The following is an 18,822-nucleotide window of genomic DNA, read 5'->3' on the forward strand; positions in this document are numbered from 1 at the left end:
ACGGGACGCGCCGCCGGGGCCGCCATGGAGCTGGTGGGGGATCGGTACCTGGGAGGGGTCGTGAGGGGCAGGTGGGAACGGGGAACAGGGACACGGGGGGACACGGGGGACGTGGGGGACACGGGGGGAGCTGGGGGGGTGGAGGGATCGGGGAAATGGGGGACAGGGAGGACGGGGGGGAGCTGAGGGGGGCAGGGGGAATCGGAGGACACGGGGGGTCCAGGGAGGATCGGGTGGACCGGGGAGCACGGGAGGACCGGGTGGGGACAGGGGTCCCCGGGAAGAGGCGCAGGGGGATGCTGGATCATGGGGACATGGGGGACCTGGCGGGGGCGCGTGGGACCGGGGAGGGGGTAGGTTGTGTCGGGGGGATCGGGAAGGGGCACGGGGAATATTCGGGACAGGTGGGAGCGGAGGGACCAGAAAGAAGCCAGAGGGGGGTCAGGAGGGCCGGCCAGGGGCACGGGGACACAGAGGGCACGACGGGGGGCGCAGGGGGCAGGTGGGATCGGGGGGATCGGGGGGGAACAGCCCCCCTCCCCACCCGCCCCGTCTGTTCCAGGATGGAGGGATACGGCTTCTACAAGCTGCCGACGGGCACCGAGTACCGGGGAGCGCTGTGGGACGGGATGTTCCACGGCGAGGGAGAGCTGTTCTTCCCCAACGGCATCAGATACCGGGCGCTCTGGGACCGCGGGATCCCCACGCAGGTACCCCGGGCTGGGGGGCTTCACCCCGAGGGGCCCCCGCTGTCGGGAGCGGCCCCGCTGCGGGGGAGGTTTGGAGGTGAAATACGTGGATTTTCGAACCAAGCCGATTTTTGGCTCCCTCGAGGTGTGAGGAGGCTGCTGGGCATCCCTCAGATACAGTTCCCAGCACTCCAAACCCGAGCTGAGCCGTGCTGGCCCTGCTGGGGCTCTACCGAGGAACCTGGCCCTGCCGTTCCCTCCATCCATCATATTTATTAACATGTTTTGCAGGGGAAATTCGTTTTTGCAGATGGTCTCGAATATGAAGAAAAAAACTGGCATTACTGCGATGGCTACGACAGAAGATTTTATACAGAAATCTGTTCTGGTTTCAAACCACCAGGTACTAAATTGCACTTTGCGATCCTGAGAGTCTGGAAGGAATTAAAGTAACAACTTTGCCTAAGAAAGATTAATTCGGCTACATGAGTAACATGGAGCAGAAAGGCTCTGGCTAATTTCATAGGAGGCTGCCAGAAGAATGTGGACACCACCTTCCACCAGCACAGCCCGGGATGCAGCATTGCATCCACAGCAGGGGCTCTTGGAGTGATGACCAACGGGACAGGGCTTTATTTACAGCTTTTGATACCCTGATTAACCCTTGGACACATTTCACCCTCACTGCATAAGCAGTGTGCTTTTCATAACAGGAAAGCTGAGCAGAAGCAATTAGAATCCAGGATATCAAATAAAGTTTCAGTCATCTACCCCTCGTAGCTTTTTAGTACATGCCAAAGCAGACATTTGTGTCCCGTCTATATTTTTGCTTTTATGTTACTATTTGTCTGTAGTCAAAAGGTGGAAAGATTTATAAGGAAACAAGTGGGTAAAATCTGTAACATAATACACACAGTACTCTATACATAGAATATTTTAGTGATGACATGTAGTTCTGTGAGGCCAGCGAGTCTCTCCTGGCCCCAGTTTGGATTTTAGGGTCGTATTTGTAATGTCAGCTCAGTGGGGCTGAATCACAGGACTGCGAGTGAGGGAATCAAAGTGGCAGCTTCTTATCACACACTTTTTGGGTGTGCATTTTTCCATTTTTGTTTTCTCCGTCTGCAAAACTGTAAAAATGTTTTACAAAATTATTGTAAAATAACGGCATTGTTTTTATAGCAAAAGCCACGGAGATGTATTTGTTAGTTATCTTGATCAAAGGCTCAAATTTAAAAAACAACCCAAAAAACCAAAATCAACCCTTTTTTTTTCCTTCAGGCATTCCTCAGCTTACAAATCTGGATCCTCCCAAAACAATCCCAGAAGGTTGTTACGACTGTGGTGATGGATTCTACAATCCTGAAACCAGAGTTGTTGTTGACTACAAATTCACATTTCTGAGAAATGCAGGTATGATTAACTTCTTTTACAAAGTAAAGTAAGATGAGTTTATTTGTCCTATCTCCTAGGACTAAAGCTAAAACATAAACAACTCCATGATTTGGTTCTCTTATTACCGAGCTAAAATATCTTTTACTTATTTATTTTATCAGTGATTTATGCATCCCCAGAGTTGTATAAATCATATTTTGCAAAATTACAGTGAAGTATTCCCAAGCAGATACAAATAAATATATTGTATTACCATTTGGTATGTTAATCTCAGAAAAATCTTCAGTCTCTTCTGTTATGATCTCAAGCAAGGGAGTGGTTGTGAGGGGCACACCATTGATCCTGAAAGCTAAAAAGCTCCATGCTGTGAACCAGCAAAGTGCTCAAGCATGTGCTTATCTCTACAAGTCCAATTTATTAAAATCAGTCTTAGTCTTACCTTCCTAAACAGGACACTTTCACTTTGGAGAGCTGTGTTCTGAGCAGACTCTGGCAAATACTGGGTCCCGTGGGTAAGTCCCCAAACTGAAAAGCCTTGGGGAAAATTCATTCTCATCAAGCCAAAAGAGAAACTTTTCAAATTAAAAAAAACAGAGAAGATCCTCAACAGCTGACAATGGGATATCTCAAGAAACATAATCTGACCTGAAAAAAAAACACTTTGTGTTCTGGCTTTTTAACCTTTGTATTTATCACCTTTTTAATGTAGAGGATTTTAAAATGAAAATGATTTCTGAAAGCAACCACCCACCTCGCTTTCCCCCCCCCCCCAAAATGCCCAAATTGCAAAACCTGTTTTTTCAAAACCAGAACATTTCATTTTCAGCATGCCACAGTTTAACAGTTTTGTTGCTTGGAAACTCCATTTTTCAGCAAATTTACTATTTGTTGAGAAAAAAAAAAAATTCTGCCCTGCTCTACTTTCAAGAGCTTTTGTAAGTGTGCACTGTGATATTGGAGGAGGGAAGTGAGGGGGGGTTAAATGAATTGGAGATACCATCTGCTATAAAATATACCCTATGATACATGGCCTGTTTTATAAACGTTGAATAAAAACTGATCCAGATTATTACAAATGGCATTGATCCAAAATACTGGAATGCAGTGGGCCTACTGATGAGGAAGATAAGCAACATGCTTTCCAAAAACACAGGAACCTACACAGATTAGTACAGGGGGGAACGCCTTGGAATTCAATTTATTGTTTTTTAATCTGTTCTTTGAACTCATTGTCCTTTATGACATTTATCTCAAACCCTACAAATTATATCAATCAATATTGGCTCGGCAGCCCAGCCCAGCGTGAGGCCTGACAGTCGTGGAGATGGGCTTTGTGTGGCCCTTCCAGCGAGAGCCTGTGCACAAAGTTAAAGTTGTTGATGTGAGTGTGAAGAAGGAATGTGTCATGTAGGCCAGACCCTTCCTCTCAAGAACATGAACACAATTGAAACACCCGGCACTTGTTCAACATCAGAGGAACTCTTCCCGCCCCAGGAGAGATGATTCAGGGCACAAGGCCACTGAAGTAAAGAGGAAAAAAAAAAATTAAAAAAAAAAAAAACAACCAGCTGTAAGCAGAAGAAACTGAGGAAGAGGCTGAGATGACAGGGAACAGATCCAGAACTACTCCATTATAGGTTGGGCAGGAAGGAGCAGGAAAACCTCCAGGCTTCCAGCCAAGTCTTGAAAGCATCAAAAGCAGATGGTAGGAAGCATTCAGGAAGTTCTTACAACAGCTTGACAGGTTTACCAAAATGACAGTATCTCCCTCAGCCCTGGCAGCGGGTTTGCAGAACACTCCAGGCCTCACCTTTCACCCCTATTATGAAGCAATTTCTAATTGTTTCTCGGCTGTTTGTGGAAGAGGGCGAGGAACCCTTGGCACTGCCTCGCCTGCAGCCTGGCAGCATCCCGGTACCGCTCCGGAGGAGAAGAAAACAGGCGCCATTTGAAACTCCTGAGTTTGGTTCCAGCCCTTCTCTGTGGAGATGAGAGGCTGTCGAGCACCGCAGAGCCCCCGATAAGTTTGGCAGGCCCTGCCTTTCCCCTACATGGAGGTCTGATCCTCATTTCCTCCAAGGGCTCTCACTGCTGCAGCAGAGCAAAGGCCCATCATGAAAACGTAATCGGCCCAGGGAACGAAATGACAGCAAGAGTTTTGTTGTACGTTTTTATCTAGCAAAGTCTTCCAAATTCTCATTACAGCCCTGCAGTTATTGCTCCGTCCCTAAACCTCTGTTTCCTCGGGGGTGCTCAGATTTCTCTTCGTTCTCCATGTGTTCTTCAGGCTTTTTTTTTCCAGCATTGCGAAGTAAGTTAGCAAAACTGAGCACATAAATAAGAATGGGAGTGCTCATTTGTAAGGAGATACCTTGTTTATTTTGAATAGATACTGGGGCCAGACTCCTGTTTCACTAGGAGTATTCCTTTTGCTTTTTTCCCCCCAGAAATGGGACTCCTGGCACCTTTGTAAGGATTGGTCAATAGAAAGATGGGACGATTTCCCAATTTTTCAGCCAAAAGTAGAAATTATAAGATGTTGCTTTTAATGCAAAGCAGGGAGGTACAAGAAGAGCTGTGACAGTCAGGTTTTAGGACCCTCAATTATCAGAGAAGCCCAGAGCTTTCGAAGAGAAAATACCATCAAAAATAGGATTTTTTTACACTGAGATGGAAAAGATCTCAGGAGATTGCCTGGGTCACCTCTCTTGATGAAAAGCAAAGATATTTCTGATGAAAATTGCCTTGTTTCTCCTGTGGCTCTCCCAAGGACAGGTTAAATAATATAAAACATGTTTTTTCCTCTTTCTAATATGAGAATATTTGTGCTACTACTTTCATATTCCATCTTCAGGTTTAATTCATATGTGTTGGGTGCAGTCAATATTACCTGAAATATATTTGCATCTCTTCATATAAAATCAAGAGTAGGAACACACAAAATCTGCCTTTGCACTCAGTGCTCAGTCAGGGAACTGAATTAAGAGCAGGATTAGGCCCAGAAAAGCAGGACAAGTGTCTTAGTAAGAGGAGGGGGTTTGGTGTTGCTGCAGACCCCAACCAGCCAGCAATCAGCATTTCTACAAGCCTGAAAGTCTTGTGAAAAGCAACAGGAAAAATCCTGCTGCTTCAGGAATCATTATGAGCTGAAAAGGTCAAGATTCAAGAACATTATTTTCTTATAGTTTAGAGAAGTCTGGGGTTAGAACATCTGAGGTTCCTTGGTCACGAAAGCTGACCCGACTCCCCAGGCAAGGGGGCAAAGCCATCTTAATTCTAAGCCTTAATAATCACAGATTTACACAGATTTGCAGTTTCCTCACGTTGTTACCTTGGGGTGGAGGTTCTCACGCTTGGTTTGAAAGAATTTGGAAGCAAAATTTCTTTTGGGCGGTCGGCAGCGATGTGTTCATCCATTTCAGGTTTATCCAAGTATGCAAATCCTTGAGAGAAATCTCCCACATTTAGATTTCTTTTTTTTTTGTCCTGCAGCTCAGATCTGCCTTGCACCAAGTGCTTTTTGGGAAACGCAGACTTTGACTTCTCTGAAAAATGTAGTTGAGAAAGAGCCATAACCGCTCAATAATTGCTCAGGGTAATATTTCTGTACCTACCCTCGTGTACCCCAAACACATGCAGATGTTTGCGTGCTCTTTCTCATAAACTACTGGAGAATTGGGTGTGGGATGAGGACCTGGCAATTTTTCAGGCCTGGAGTATTTCTGGAAAAAAAGACAGCAAGTTCAAGTCGACTGTGGTGCAGGAGAGAAGGTTTGACTGCACTGGGGGCTCACCCTCGGGGCTTCACCCCCTGTTCTTCTCTGGAACTGCCCCTTGTGCTGCTGCAGGGAGGGCTCGGACAGGCTGAGCCCAGGCTGGGCCATTGCCTAAGAATGTACCAGTTCTTTAGGCAGATGCCCTGAGCAATGGAGGGGGAAGCCCCAGCAACACACACTCAGAGAGAATATAGTATTTTTGCTCGAATGAATTTAGCTTCCCATAGATTTAAATGTCTACTTATAACACAGGGCCATTTAATCTTTTGTACATTTGTTTCTTTTTTATTTGACTTAAGATACTGAATTTAGATGAGGTTTAGTTCCTACATATTGAAACTCTTAAAAGCTCTTCAAATAATTGTTCTTTGGATACTTGTTAAGCTAAAGAAATCAGTTTTGATCGGCAGTAAAAGTTCATGCTATTTTAAGTGCAATGCTATAGCTATTTTCTGTTGTATATTTAATCATTTTGAATTATATGTCATGTAAAAGATTTTAGCTCTGGGGCATTTGCCAGATGGCTGATTCTGCATTTCACACAACAAAAGAAATAATGTTTGTGTAAAGCTCTTAAAAATAGTTGGTAATCAGTATATTCTACAACGAATAGGATCCAGACCTGTTTGGAAAAAAAACCCAGCTTTTGCAGAAATTAATTTAGAGGATTTGGTCTCTACCTCTGGGCTCTGAACAAAACAAATCGTGTCTATTGTTTGCTGATTTTGTAACATTTAACAAGTTAACTGGATTGTAAATTTTACTCATTTTTATGTTAAATGCCGTTTATTGCAATCCATTGATCTTTTTCTCTTTACTTTGGCTGACAAACTTATTTCTGAAAGCAGGCTTTGTAAAGCAGAGAGCCAATACTGCTCTCCATTTACACAAGTAAAGCATCTGAAAGCGAGTAGCCCTTTGCTTTTCTTACAACAGCTGGAGTGCTTGTCCTTTTTGCTGCTAATTCCTCTTTCTGGCCTCTTTGCTTCCTATTCCTGAAAAATACCACTGCAAAAAATATCTTCCCTCTCTGCCATGGCACTCAGCTTCTTCTCTGTGCCCACAAGGCTCTACACAATTCCCTACAAATTCGCCTTCTGATTTTGTCTCCTCCACCTCCCACACACTTTTTTCTCTTGCATTCAGTCCCAGGACATAGTTTTTCGGCCACATTCACACAGTTCCAGTTTTTGGGTACTTGCTCTCCAGACTCGCTGCTTCCATGACAGAAGACTTGAGAAGGTCAGGGATTGTATTATAACTCTTTGATCTGATCTCCAAGTGTCACTTATCCACCTCTTCCTATTTTTTTAGTGAGATAGGTTTTGTCCCAGTGTGAGAGCTCTGAACCAAAATAATCTCCAATTCTTACATAAATTAGTTTAAGAGCCAAATCTTAGAAGGAGGAGAGGCCAAATCCTAGCAAGTACCAAACAGGGACTGCTGAGGGGCAAGGCAAATGAATGAGCAGTGAAGATGGCAGAGGCACTTGAGTCTACCCCATTTAAAATGAAGATCCCAAACTCCTACAGGAAGTTGCGGTTTTCTCTCTGTTTTTTCTTACTCTACCCTAAACACTTTTTTGAAATGTTGGACCAATTCTCCTACCCATCATATGCTCCTTTCACATCTTTATTTATAGAAATGTGTTGGGATCAGGCACATTTTGAATGCAAAATTCATACTTCTTATGCCTTTCTCGGTGTCAGAGTCTGCTCAGGTGACAGACAGAGATCCTTGGAGACTTCTCATCCGAGCAACCGAGAATATTTTTAGATTAAATTTGGCTTACATGTTTTAATCTAAAACATCCTCCATTCAGCAAAATAGATTATGAACCAACGTGATTTATATTCAAGACTGGAGCCAGCAGTGATAATATTAACATATGCATCATGATGTAAGTTACTACGGCAATTTCAGTAGCTAGAGCTTTTGCAGATATATTGTTCCTTGTGGTTTCCTGCTCTTATCTTTTTGAAAACTGTGGAAGTTTCAGTTCCAAAGAGTGGCATGCCAAGAATAACACCTTTGTTTGGGTGCTAACTGTCCTATTGTGAATCCACTAAATAGCTTACACACAAGTCTTATAGGCACTTACATACAGTCCATGTGAAAACAAGTTTTACAAGAGATGGAAAGTTCATTTGGGGGCCATTTTGGAATGACAGTAATTAAAAGTAAATGGAAGGGTGAGAATTTGTGGGTGGAAGCAAAGGTTAATTGAAAAAACGGTATTTTCCATTTTCTTGCCAGCCTTGATGTTGGTGGGGTCAGGTGCAGTAAGGAAAGAGGTGGTAGGGACCCGGAGGGGGCAGTGGAAATGGAAGGGGTGTGCCAGGCAGAATCCATGGCTGAGATCCTATCACATGGGATTGGAACTGTGCCGTGGAAGAACACGATAAACTGCACTGCGGGTGATGGGAGGAGTCAGGGATGTGAAAGAATTCAGTGATATTGTTGTTTACAATGGGCTGCGTGTGCTTGGCCCTCTGCAAACAGAGAGGAAGCTCAGCTCCTGTTCGAGGATGGCCTGTTGTAAACACAGCCTGACAATCCATGGGCATGGAAAGCTGCTCTTCCCACAGGGCTGGTCCCCGGGATGCACTCCCTGCCCTGGGGGAGGCACAGACCAGGGAACGACTTCCCTCCTTGCTCACAGGGACTTTACCAGAAGCAAGAGAACAAAGGGACAATGCCCATCATGGCCCTTGGGCAGGGCAGGGAGCCATGGATCTGAATTTTGGGGAGCACTGGGGAGTGCATCAGGGCTCCTGTGTAGGGTCAGCCTTTAAGACACCAGGATCACACACAGCTACAAAGACCTAACATAGACAAGGTTTTTAAGGTGTAGTTTTTTCCCTATGTAAGCCACTAAATGTTCTAATTCCAATACATCTTCTAGGTGGTTTCCTGGGAACACATTAAAGAGGACAAATCTAGAAGTTTACATGACAATAGTGTCCTTGCTGACAGTCTCTGCTCTGCACCATGGCAGACACCTAAACATGCAGAGTCCTCAGAAGTCTCTCACAGCTGAGCTTTCCATAAGCAACACAGAAACACAATAGCTAGAAGCAAATAATTCTAAACTTTGCAATATGCATTTAATATAGCAAGATTAAACGCACCTAAATTACAGCGTGTTTGCAAGTCATCCCTTGGAAGCACCCTGAAGCAAGGCCACCCTGAGTTTTCAGCTGTTTCTAATCCCAGCTGAGAGATAAATCTGGAGCGTGGTAGCTGGGGAAGTCTCTTCTGCCACTACTTTTAGACTGATCATTGAAAATTAGGCAAGTGGTTTCATTTTGGAGAGATGCTGAGCAGAAATCCACTGATCTGGGTGAGCTGCAGTTTGAGCTCACTGTGGAACACACCTAACAGGGGTTTTGACAGACCTGTTTGGACTTGGCTGGCATTTGGAGCTTTCCCTAAAGCCACCCAAAACAAGGCAGAAACTTGCCAGGTGAAGAAGAAATTTTGGAACAGACTACTTATGGCAGCACGTTACAAACAACAGCTTTAGCTGGGTCTTATTTGCCTAAAGAGACCCTCTCCAAACTGACCTGTTGGCTGTGTAGACAGTGTCCAACAGGAGATCAGGAGGACTTGCACCCCTGGTTAATCATCTACTGTGGGAGATGCTGTTTCTGGAGATCAGGTGCCTGCAAGGGTTGGCTCCATATGCCTCTGCCTGCTTAATGAAAACAGCCTGAATTAATCACAAAAATAAAAGAGAAGCTGTCCCAGTGTGGGCTGGCTGAGGATCTCACCCACGATATTCAAAATATATTCAGGGGGTGCTAGAAACTGATCTTACTTTTGGATGAGACACAAGGAAATAATTCAAGAGAATCAGTCAGTACTTACACATATTCCAACAGCTCATCCATTACAATCTCTCTCTGTCTCTCTTAGTTTCAAGATTTCAATAATATGCCAGGATAATAATAATTATATTTCATTGACTTTGGAAGAAAACATTGGTTAATGTTTACTAACTGCACAGGGATACACCAGATTGCAATGAAATGCTCAGACAAAGCTTTTTTCCTTTACCTTCAAACATCAACATGGTCCTGTTTCAGCAAAGTCTGTTCCATCAGTGTTTATTCTACTGAGGAAAATCTAAAAAAATGGATAAACTTTTTAAAGATAAATATGCAGAGCCAAAATTCAGCACACCACATGAAGAACCCCATACTACCTAATTGTGCACAGGGTGATAATTTACCACTGATTAAAGAGTTTGTATTTTTTTTCAAATCTTTTTTAAAAGGAAAATTACTTCTGAAGGTGAAGATGTGCTTAGACAATCATATTAACATATTCAAACAATTGCAATTTGCAAAATAGTAATTACAACTCACTATCCGGTAGCATTAATCAAACTTCAAGGTTTAATTCCATTTTAAATATTGATGAAATGTGATTCTCCAATCTAACCCTGGTGTTGCAGGGTTATGGAAGCAGCCAGTGACAGAAAAAGAGGAACGTGTAGTTAACAAGCAGCTGCCACAAAGAAGGATCGGCATCTGTGATTTAAATTGTTAGCTGCACAGTCAGGTAGAGTGTAAAAAGGGTAGTCAAGAGGCTGTTAAGTCCATTGCTGCCAATTACTAACAATCAGGGAGGAGCTTTAAGACTTGTTCAGTACAATAAACCCAGTTTGTCTTGTTTCAGGGGTTACTACTGAAGAGGTTGCAGCTGCACTGATTCAAATAGCCCTAAAACTACAGTAATTATCAACCAGTCTTCTTTAGTGTAGCAAAAGTATGTTTTACCATAGCTTAACTCTTTACATTCTAATATTTCCCTGCCTCCTCTCCCATAGCCAGCCCTGGAGCCATTCTCATCTCTGGGGCTGTGGTTCTTCTTGCTATGCTGGATCAATCCTTTCATTTCCCCTTACCTAGACCAAGGAGCAGTTGTACAGAACGCTGGGTTGGGTGGCAGTTCTAGGGATTTACTTCATACTGAATCATTTTCATACACAAAGTTTCAATTCACTTCTTCATTCAGTTTTACATCTGAATAAACTATATGCAAGTTAAGCAGGGCTTATGAACACGGGTTTAATTTGCATGGGATCAGATCACTGCATGAACTGAGACATTTTGGGATAGTCCTGGAGAGGGTAAAATCCTTGGAGCTACTTGCCTTGTGTGCTTTGCTCGGAGGCCAGGAAAACCCAGAATGCAGAAGGAAACAACCTGGGCAAACCAAGGATAGGCTGGAAACCTGTGAGATGAAGCCAAGTTACATCTGCCTGCCTTTGTGCTTATCCCTGGGTGCTCAGCTGAGTGAGAGTTATTGATGGCTCCAGCAAAAGTCAGGCTGGTTACTTCTAGTGCTCAGGTGAGGCACATACACCCAGATACCACTGCTGATGAACAGCTTGGGTAACTTCTGCTTATTCCTTCACCAGGGCAGAAAAAGTTTAATTTTTCCTGCCATTATTACAAGCTCAGATAAAAAAAAAAAAAAAAAAAAAAAAAAAAAAAAAAAGTTTTTTTTTTTTTTTTTTTTAGTTAAGGCAATTCCAGCTAAAATCACAGAGCCACCCAGGCTGGACAATCTCTGCTTGCAGCCGGGGCTCACGTGACACGTCGTTACTGTCTGGAACACCTAGTGCATAGAACAAAAGCCAGCACACTGATTATGGCTTGGGTGTTGTTTTTAAGAAAGCTTAAGGACCGCATTTGCATTCCTGTTGCAGCCCTCAGTGGAATCTGCCTCTCAGGATTGCGTGGTCTTTAAGCAAGATTCAGTGCTCATCTTTTTAATTCCCTTTTTAGCATATTTTCCCCCCTCTGTTTTCCCCTAGTTTATACCATTAACAGGGCATTTTGTTATGGACCTAGGGATTCCTAGGTATAAAGAATAAAAAAGAGAGCAGTGAAACAGAGAGAGCTGAACTTGGCCATTCTACCCAAATTGTGACCATTTTCCAGTCATTAAAGCGCCCTGTGGCTGATCTGTGGGAACGATGGCAGCCCCGGTGTGTCCTCAGCCCACTCACGGTCACTGGGGTGCTGCTCAAAGGTGGGCACTCCCCACCAAAGCCGAGCTTTGCAAGCCGGTGACCCTGAGTGGGAACCCAGGAGAGGGTCAGCGGGACACCAGCACTTTGTCTGGCCCCGGTGACTGGGAGCGCAGAGCAAACTGGAGAGCAGGCTCCGAGGGAAACCTCCCTCCAGCCAGCGGCCCTTCCGATCCGTGCTTGTCAGGGGTGGCACAGGAGCTTGGCACGTGCTTCCCTGCTTTCACCAGGATGCTTCCCTGCTTGTGCCAGGATGCCGAGGGAGCAGCCTGTGAGCAGCACCCGACAAGCAGCGAAGGAGGCGTGTGCTCGCCTCACTCGGCCAGGAGTGAGAAAAAGGGGAGGGCAGCATGAAAAAAAAAGGAAAAAAAAAAGAGGAAAGACAAAGCTGACTTGATTCAAACCCCTCCACAATCAATAAGATTAACCCCCAAGCTTGATGACTTGTGCAACGGACTGAATCTGTCACATACTTTACTTCTTAGATTAACACAACACAACTGATTATTCAGTCAGTTCGTTCCCGGGACCTTCCTACCTTTTGCATTTCAAATGCTCCTCTGTCACTTTAATGTAAAGGTACAACTCCACAATCAAAAGATCTCCCTGAAAATTCGACTCCTTACAGGCAACATGCTTTTTCTCCATCTCTTCTGACCTACCCGAGCAGGGTGCTCAGTGTGTGATTAAATGGGACTGTGCCTGACTGCCAAAGGATGGTCACAGCACAAGGTCACAGCCCCCTCAGCTCCATCCTCCTCCCAGTCATCTATTCTTTCTTAAAATCTAGTCTGAGGCAGGTTAGAAACACACATCACAAGCACCTAGTATGGGTTTGTTAAGACAGTGGTAAACACAAGAAGCAGCTCGAATACATTTCACTTATATAAAAATAAATACAGATATTGTTTTAAGTAATACTTTGATTTTTTTCCAAAGCTCTTTGAAGTTTGGTTTTCCTGGTTTACTACATAGATCTCCTTTCCCCTACACCAACACAAAAGAAATGGCTGCAGAACAGTTTCTGGAGACAAGACTGTTTAAATCCCTGGAATTAAGAAGCCACAACTTAACATTCACCAGGCTATTTTTTTGTAATCATACACAAAATTTCTATTCAAACTTTGCTGGGCAGTTATTTTTTTCCTACATTGTCTTTGCTTTTATTTTCTTTCCACACTGTCATTATGCTCTCAAAATAAATACGACAGACATGAATACTAACAAGGGACACAGAAGATGGTCTAAAATGTGTCTCTCAGCCACTACATCAGTTTATGGATACCTGCCACAACGTACATCTCAAAAACAGCATGGAAAGAGAAGCTGGAAGACAAGAACCTGGGGTTTTACTATAGATTTTTCTTTACCTTCATTTTTCATAAACTGACAAGCCACACAGGCATAGTATTTTAAAAAAAGGTCTATATTAACTTCTGATAGTTTCAACGCTTCTCCTGCATATTTTGCCCAAAACACAAAATATAAAATCTATACATGCAAATCTTATAGTTCACCCAAGCTAAGCTTTTCAAACATACAAATAATCAGCCCTTGCCACAGATCCAGTACCTCCTGCCTTGACAAATTTCCACACCAACTGCACACGATCTTTTAAACAAACAACAACAACAACAAAGTGTTCTAAGAGACGACAACGGCTAAAAACGGATTTGCTTTTCAAAGGAAAAATTGCTTGTTTGAGCTGGACCCCAGCGCTGCGGAGAGCAGCTCTGACACGCGGATGTTTAGCGCTCTCTTTATCTCCCTTTCAGACGATGATGAGCACGAATGGATCACTCGGACCTGCCGGAAAGCTGGGGGTGGAAGAGCTGAGCACAAACCGAAACCATAAACCAGACCTTGCTAGACAATAATATTCCAGCAAAGCAGGTAATCTGAGTCACAATAAATGCAATTTGTCCTCGTGGATTTGTCTTACCCTTTCCCTCGACAGGAATATAATCTTTCTGTCATCTCTGTCAGCACAAACAAAAATGGAAATAATCATTTAATCAGTCATGCTGAGCAAAAGCCATGGAAAAAAAGCCGACTGTACTCACAATAATATTCCTGAGAGGTGTGCAGTGTAGTATGTATAAACATTATTAAGCCTGAAAACAATTTGTTAAAAGGAGTGCCTCAGATTCGGTGTTGAAGTCATTCAAATCCATCTTAATCAACATTATTTTCCCAGATTTTAGTTAGCTGTCCTGGTGAATTCCTTTCCTCTCTTTTTGCTCAGTACTTTGATATTGATTGATCATTGTAATAATGTACACCAGAGGTATTCTTTAATGACTGGTTTGCTAACTAGGAAATTATATCCATTTACTACGAACGTTTGTTGAACTCTCCTGAAGCCAGAGTTTAACAAAATAATAAAAGAGGAAAACTGGGTGGGTTGCTGCTTGATTAGTAAGCCAGAAAGTATTTAAAAATAAAATAAAATGGAATTACATCATTTTCTGGATGTAAGTGCCAGCACTTCTACTTGCATTAACTTTATTTATTACACAAATAAGACATTTACAAAGCACAACATTAAAAGTATGTAACAAAACAGACATTGGTTTTACAAAAAAGTGCTTACAATTTAGTTTTACTTTTTTAAAATAAATATTAGTCTTGACTGTCCACTCATTCAGAGAAAAAATTTTTTAACCATTGTAGCCAAGACATGCAGAATTGCAACATGCTACAACAAAATGATTGGCAGATGAAATAAAACTGGTGTTTAGTTGGCATTTATCCTACAGATAAATCACTGATAGTAGTGCAGGATTGGTTCCCACTCCCATCCCAACGAGTGAGTTGTGTAAGCACCTTTAGCTCAGGCATTGGGGTTAACCAGCATGAGCCAAAAAAAAAATCACTGGTGATAAAACCTTAAACCATTCCACCTTCAGAGCCGAGCCGTATTAGTTACCTTATTAAACTGGAGTGAAGAGCCTTTCACTGGCTGTCCTCAGTGGGTTCTGTCTGCAAAAGGCTTTGTAAATAGCAACTGGAAAAGTTTAGTGCGTGGAGTCTGCATTGCTGCACCAGAACCCATCTGGCAATTACTGAATAAACTAAGAAAATGAGAATGACTTTAATTTTATTTTTTTTTTAATCCACAGACAGGAGATGAATGCAAATGACCTGAGATAAGGTTTGGTTCAGTGGCAACAGTCAGTGTGAAATATGTTGTGAAACAATGTATTGAATAAATTAGAAGATTTCTTACATTCTTGGTACAGTTGAGTATTTTCCATACACATAATTAGCTCTAAAACTGCACAAGCTGAATTGCTTCCAGTTTTTGCAAACAATTTGGGCTTAATATAAACAGAGCCTGATTTCTGAATTAGCAAAGCTGCTCCTGGCTACTTATGGGGGGAAGTGCCCCGAGCACAGTCTGTAGTGAGCCCACGTCCCTGGAGAGAAACACCTACACCCCCTCAGCCCCTGCCTTGCGCTCCGGCCCTGCCGTGGGATCGGTGACAAACCCTGGGTTATACAGTACATTTCACAAGTGGGGTTTCTTTTGATCAAGTTGGTATTTAGCAGATACATATTTCATAGTTTTCCTTTCATTGCACCACCGAGACAGAAGAGAAACACATCGAACCCTCTTCTCCCTCCACAAAACAGTTGTGGAAATCTCAAGGACTGTGGGATGTCAGGGCAAGTTACAGCCTGAAGTCTCTCCTTCAGTCTTAAATGAAATAACGGCACTAATTCCACAACTAAATGGTCATTAGGATGCGTGAGCACAAATGGAGAACAAAGTCGGCCCCGGTGACCCCCCCTGACCCCCACCAGCATCTCAAGGCTGTTGCACATGAACCCAGCAACCACCTTAACCTGTGATCACAAACACTCACCAAGAGCCAACGAAGGGAACACCAGTCCTTCACTCACTGCTACGGGCAAGGACAAAAATTGCTGTGACTGGTGACTGTCCCCTCCCCGAGGGGACACCTCTGCAGTGCTGCTTCCAGTCAGGGCAGGCGTGTGGCAGTGCCCTGTCACTGGGGATGTCACACGCTGGGAATGGTCGCTCGCACGTCAGGAGGTGACAATAATATTTTCTAGACTTAATTCCCTCTCTGCTTTCAAAACTTGGGGATAGAGCTGCTGGCTGCAATTAGACAGATACTGGCCTAACTGTCCGAGGTAGTACCATCACTCTCTCTCAATACACACACACACACACAGAGCAGAGTGTGTGTGTACATATGCATTTGCTCCAACCAATATCAACGTGTGCTCGTACTCAGCTACTTCTCAAACCCAGAGACCTTGGTGGCCACCTCAGCAGACATCCACATCTCCACAGGCCCTTCCCAGTCAGCCGGAGCCGCGTGCCTGGCCGCTGGTGTCACACGGAGTTCAGGGACATGGTCAGGAGAAGCCTTGCCATGTGTGCAACAGGGGCTGGCCAGAGCAGTGGGATGGACGGCTGCCCTCCGGCCGATGCTGGAGATGGATCCAGGATCTCCCAGAGAGGAAAACACGTGTATGCACAGTTCAACTTAAAAACAAGTTATGTAAGGGATGGGTTCCCGTCTCCTGCTCCTGGGGCACGGATGGGTCGTTCCCCTCGCTGGCTGTGGCTCGTGGTGGGCTTTCACATCCTTGGACGCGCGGCCTCACGGACACTTAGCAGCAGGACAGGCCCGTGTGCTTGCGTGGAGACAGGTTTTGTTACAGACCTGCTCTTGGCTCGGTGCAAACTGAGAAGGGCTGGCAGAGGTCACTTGTTTACTTTTTGTTATTACCGTCAATGAAGGATCATTTTGGAGCCTTTTTCCTGATTCGGGGCCAGACTGCTCAGCATTTCCTTTGCTGTTGCCGTGAGCCCGCCGGCAGCAGTTCTCCCGGGCTGCACCTTCATCCCAGGGCCTGGCAGGACCAAGAGCTGCACTCCAGCAAGGGAGAACGGGAGGGCAGAGGGAATGAGAGCGACGCTGCCAGACAGAGGAACACGCCACCACCTCGCTGTCCACTCGGCTAGTGACCGTTCCTGCTGGCCTTACTGTGGTCTTCACCTTTTTAACTGGTCTCCAGTTTCTACCTGACTGTTTCCACTGATTGAACTTGGGTCCACAGCAGGGCAGAACATTTCTACACCTTTGTGGTCACCTTCCATTGAACATTTCCCAGTCCCAGAGTATGGAGAGTCTGAGAGTTTTGTGTAGGTACACTCTGAAATCACCCATTTGTGATCCGATATGACTCCAAGGAAATAAAGTAGTTTGTTAATAAAGAACAAGAGTAAAAAACTTTAAAAAAAAAATTAAAAAATGAAGATTTGGCAGATGGCTGTGAGAGGAGAGAAATATTCAGTGTTCTAAGAACAAGTCAGCAATCAAAAACTTCAGGGTGCTAAACCTGGCTCTGCCACCAACCCCCACAGTTCCTCTCCGTTTAGGACATCTCTGTTTCCCCTCCTATAAAACGGGGGGGAAAAACACTAAGATTTACTTACCTTTGAGTGATCAAAGGACATGTGATTCTAAAGCACTTTGAGGAGGAAGAAAAACTGCCTATTTCCAGCTGGCATCATGTTTTCCACTTAGTGGAGTCTCGGCTACCTGCGAGTTTGGCTCAGGAAGGTCTGTCTATGTATCGAGTTGCTGAGCCAAAAAGCCCATTTCAGATTTCACACATGCAAGTGGAAATAAGGAGGGATGTCCGGGAACCGCTTCACTGGTGCAAAAAGAGAATCAGGCCAAACCACGTAAATTCCTCCTTCCTTTATGTTCAGAGGTGATCATCGACCCCCCTGAGACTCAGCGTGTTCTGGGTTGTTCGTATTCCCATGGGTTTGGGAGCAAGATTTGCAAGCACAGTAGAGTCACTAGTTTTGACTGTGTCTGGCACTGCCTTGGAGAGACTCACGGTCATTCTACAAGTCCACAAGAAACAAGTGTCAAATGTAACTCTGCACTCAACACACACATACACAGAGTGTCGCTGGAGAAATCGGAGTGGGCGTGAGGTGCTGGTCAATGGGAAGAACTGGGAGTGCTGGATCTGAGCTTCTCCTCTGGGACTGATGCCAGTTGCCGTGGGCTGGACGCCGTGTCAGCGGCTGAGGGGCAGTGGTGCTGGTAGGGCCATGGGCAGGTGAGGAAGAGTCCGGGCAGTCAGTACTGAAAGAGGATGACCTGGGGGGAGAAACGGGAGGGGAGCGTTAGCTGCTTTCGTGGACAGACAGCGCTCATGGTGGCAATGTGCTTTCAGGGAGAACAGGGCAGACATGGGCTCTGCTGTGGAAGCCACTTCCCCCCAGGAAAACCCCCTCTGGAAGCACTGTCTGCCCAGGAGCTGCCAGGGATGCAGGCACTGCACTGAGGAGCCCAGGCAGGAGGTAACGGGACTGTGGCAGCACAGCCTGCAGGAAAGGTGCCCCTCTGGGCACACCTTCAGCTGTGAAACCATACAAAACTGGGCAGCACACCAAACCCAGGATTTAACCAGTTTGTCCTGTGATACAGCAGCTACCAAGAAAGACAAAGACCAATACCAGTGGTCCTGACTCTATCCCCCTCCCTCGATAACCATCATAGGCTCCCCTCAAACCACTTCACCTCACTGCTCTGCAAATACAGCCCCTGCCCTTGCCATTGGGCAAGGGAAGCAGCCACTGAGCTGGTCACAACTCAGATCTCACCAGCCACTGCACTGGGCACCCCGAGGGGAGGGTGGGGGGTGCCCCATGGGAGAAGGGAAACAGAGACTTAGCGTTTACAAGTGTTTTCCCAGGATCTCAGCTATCACTGCTTTTAAAAAATTTTGGATGCGGAAAAAAAAGCTGTTTCAGTTTTCAGGAATTCAACATGCAAGTGACTGTTTGGAAAAGGAGCTGGTTGGGGGGCAGCTCCATGTCCTGAGAACCCCATTCTGCAACAGCTGCGAGCAAGTAATT

General features: G+C 44.8%; 2 protein-coding genes across 6 annotated transcripts in view; one reads left to right on the top strand and one right to left on the bottom strand.

Moving 5' to 3' along the window:
* Positions 1-15,133, top strand: MORN5 (MORN repeat containing 5). Its single transcript, XM_027741275.2, has 6 exons — positions 1-71; positions 563-710; positions 981-1,092; positions 1,971-2,102; positions 13,679-13,796; positions 15,026-15,133. Exons 1-5 carry the CDS (start codon positions 25-27, stop codon positions 13,756-13,758), a joined length of 519 nt encoding a protein of 172 aa, XP_027597076.1. The 5' UTR covers positions 1-24; the 3' UTR covers positions 13,759-13,796; positions 15,026-15,133.
* LHX6 (LIM homeobox 6) overlaps positions 9,481-18,822 on the bottom strand; it is a 22,526-nt gene continuing 13,184 nt past the window's right edge. For 2 of the 5 annotated variants that reach the window (XM_027741271.2, XM_039380820.1), the window contains exon 10: positions 14,377-18,061. In XM_027741271.2, coding sequence (XP_027597072.1) covers positions 17,979-18,061 — 83 coding nt within the window. In that variant the 3' untranslated portion in view covers positions 14,377-17,978. Of the gene's footprint in view, positions 11,102-14,376; positions 18,062-18,822 lie in introns of those variants that run through there. The other 3 variants (XR_005563356.1, XR_003544482.2, XM_027741272.2) reach the window with 3 other exon arrangements.

The sequence above is a fragment of the Pipra filicauda genome, unplaced genomic scaffold (genome assembly GCF_003945595.2).
Source record: "Pipra filicauda isolate LSUMZ 115617 unplaced genomic scaffold, ASM394559v2 scaffold100_size2392355_pilon, whole genome shotgun sequence".
In the NCBI taxonomy this organism is placed as follows: domain Eukaryota; kingdom Metazoa; phylum Chordata; class Aves; order Passeriformes; family Pipridae; genus Pipra; species Pipra filicauda.

Bases quoted from the DNA above. Each gene is read 5' to 3' on its own strand.
- MORN5 (XM_027741275.2), top strand. From the start codon at position 25: ATGGAGCTGGTGGGGGATCGGTACCTGGGAGGGGTCGTGAGGGGCAG. The intron at 711-980 runs GTACCCCGGGCT...CATGTTTTGCAG, and splicing joins ACCGCGGGATCCCCACGCAG to GGGAAATTCGTTTTTGCAGA. The intron at 1,093-1,970 runs GTACTAAATTGC...TTTTTCCTTCAG, and splicing joins TTCTGGTTTCAAACCACCAG to GCATTCCTCAGCTTACAAAT.